Below are 2,698 nucleotides of genomic sequence, written 5' to 3'. Positions count from 1 at the left end.
TCCAACCTCATCTCTATACATAGTCGCTCCCATAATACATATTACATAATCTGTCCCTGGTGACATCCTTTAGGAGAATAGTATGTGTGCTTTGTAATGGGTTCATAAACTTATGTAACTTGAATTGTCCCAAACAAACTAGACCAGTTATAGCAACATATTTCCACTAATTCTGAAAATTTGGGTGCATAAGGAATCTGAATTATGGAAGAATAAGAATTCCAGGTTAAAAAATGGACTCTCCTGGAAATAATGTTCACATGTCAGTCATTGCTTATGAAAGTCACGCATTTTGCATGAGTGTAACACAGAATGTGGGTGACCCCAAACCTTCTTAAATAGTTCTATCCCTCCCAAGGATTTGTGCACATGGGTAAATTGTATTCACTGGATGAGCTTTGAGCTTGGGTCTCCATACTGTACATGCCCCCCCAAAAATGAGGATCCTTCTGCTTAGAGAAGCGGATCGAGGGCATGCACAGACAAGTGTAGCACATCCCATAGAGATGCAACCTTGTTACACTTGGACACATCTCTAGAAATGTCTTTTGAGGGTAATTTCTATATGTAAAGATATGTGCTGCTGCTGATGGCAGTATATTAACAGATTTTAAATAGGTAATAAACAAATGTAAAATATAGCTGCATTCCCCTCTTAAATTAATAACCAGTACCGGCGCTATAGCCTGGCACGGAGACCTACAGCATGGAGTTCCTATGTCATAATGTGAATTAGCCTAACCAGTTCAGCTTAGTGCTGAAGTCTCTAGGGGAATTGGGACACCCCCACCACAGAGCCAACCAGTCCATGCTGAATAGTACTGGGGCTCTTCCTGGCACCTCTGGTGCATTGGGTACCAGGGAAATAGTCATAAGTAAAAAATAGATTACAAACTATTGAGGAACTACAAGTCCCACATTGCAGGTTTCCCTTTTATAGCGTAAATGGTCTAGTCTGGGAAACTTGAAAATGGTTACCGCCTTTGCAGGGAAACCCCATTCTTTTAGTTAAAATGCTTTAGCAGTTACCTGCCCAGGCTATAGCACTGGCTATTCATTTACTTATTTATTAAAGACACAACAGTTATCATTGAACATGACCTCTGTCAGATTGCACCATAATTCATTTTTTTAATACTCTTTGCTATGATTATTGAAAGAGCATTGTGATAATATAACATCTCAAGTTTTTTTTGTTTTTTTTTACCATGGCACATGGACACTTGCCATAGATAAAGTACACAACATCAAATTTATCCATGTTTTTTTTATTGCACATTGGAAAAATGTAGGTGTGATTGATATTAAATAACATTATAAAATGAAAAATAAAACAAATATACAATGTTAAATAGCATGTAAATATTAAAAAAAACCCATAGGTTTACATAGTTTACTTTAGGGACATTTGTTTTGTTTTTTTTATTCCAAAACATAATTCTGTGAATTAAAAAAATAAAAACATAGTTTACATACTATAAATGCCATACATTTGGAATGTATAAATGAGGATGATAATATGTGAATCATAACATGGTGACCCTAATTTATAATACTTTTATGCTACTACAACAAAGCAGATTTGCAGTTACATAGTTTTTTCACACATTTCATTCACAATTAAACAATTTCTTGAAATATATTTTGCTTATCTATTGTAATATGCAGGAATACAGAAATTGCATTAATGAAAAAATCTGTTTACATTAATTGGCTATGTGTTTGTTCAGAAGATTGCAGTCAGTTTCATTCTTTCGAAATGACATGTCTTTTCCAGTGTACGCCTTCATTTCAATCACATTTCATGTTTTATACTTGATTATTTGTTGTTCTTGCTTCCAATCATTAATGACATTTCTGAAATGGTAAAAAAATTATAATAAAAAAATAAATAAAATATCTACATATACACACACACAAATAAAACAATGCCCTTTCAATGTTCTGTAGCTGCAGATGCTAAATAAAATCTGTGCCTAAATATAAGTCAATTAGACTAAGTTTCTAATTGACTTATTACTTAATTCTTCTTAGCTGACTAAAATGATGACTTACTCCTTGCCTCCATGTCAACTGCAACTGTGTCTTACAAATTATACGGTTTCTAGGAAGCTACAGGACTTAAACGTGTAACAAGGTTATTGGGGTTTTGTAAGTAATCCAATTACTTGCTTATAAAAAAGGAAAACTATTAGGGTATTGTTTTTTTCTTTTCCTCTTAGTGTAATCTTTCCATCAAAACTTTTATTCTTAATTCAAAAATCTAGGAAATATGTAGGCATTGACTATAAATTAGCACAAAATTATTTTATTGGTTAAATGGACGTAGAATAAAATAAAATGTTCATCATGTAATTCAATACCTGTTAAGTGGTACAATACAACGCAGTGTTTTAGCATCAATCTGAAAATTGTTTGAATTATGCTGAAATGATTTCAGCTCAGGGGTACAGTGTAGTATATGTCAGAAAATGCTCCCAAAAAAAAAGAAAAATAGTTGTACACACACTTGTTTGGTCATTTCTAATGAAAGAAATGACAGGGGTGAGTGAAATTGGAGGGCTCTTTGGCTGGCATTTCTAATATAGTTATGTAACATTTGATTATGTTTAGTGAGAGGTATGCTTTAGTATATAATATGACATAAGTGGGCAGCACGGTGGCTTACTGGTTAGCACCTCTGCCTCACAGCACTTGG

At 33.8% G+C, this 2,698-nt stretch overlaps 1 protein-coding gene across 2 annotated transcripts in view; it reads right to left on the bottom strand.

Annotated features, from left to right (window-relative positions):
* Positions 1–1,515: 1,515 nt before the first annotated feature.
* Positions 1,516–2,698, bottom strand: part of LOC142106693 (coiled-coil domain-containing protein 158-like) — a 24,394-nt gene continuing 23,211 nt past the window's right edge. For both annotated transcript variants that reach the window (XM_075189680.1, XM_075189687.1), the window contains exon 7: positions 1,516–1,857. In XM_075189680.1, the coding sequence (XP_075045781.1) occupies positions 1,820–1,857 (38 nt within the window). In that variant the 3' untranslated portion in view covers positions 1,516–1,819. The remainder of the gene's footprint in view (positions 1,858–2,698) is intronic.

The sequence above is a fragment of the Mixophyes fleayi genome, chromosome 1 (assembly GCF_038048845.1).
Source record: "Mixophyes fleayi isolate aMixFle1 chromosome 1, aMixFle1.hap1, whole genome shotgun sequence".
NCBI lineage: Eukaryota > Metazoa > Chordata > Amphibia > Anura > Limnodynastidae > Mixophyes > Mixophyes fleayi.
Note: the sequence above shows the minus strand (reverse complement) of the source record. Positions and strands in the feature narration are given on the sequence as shown.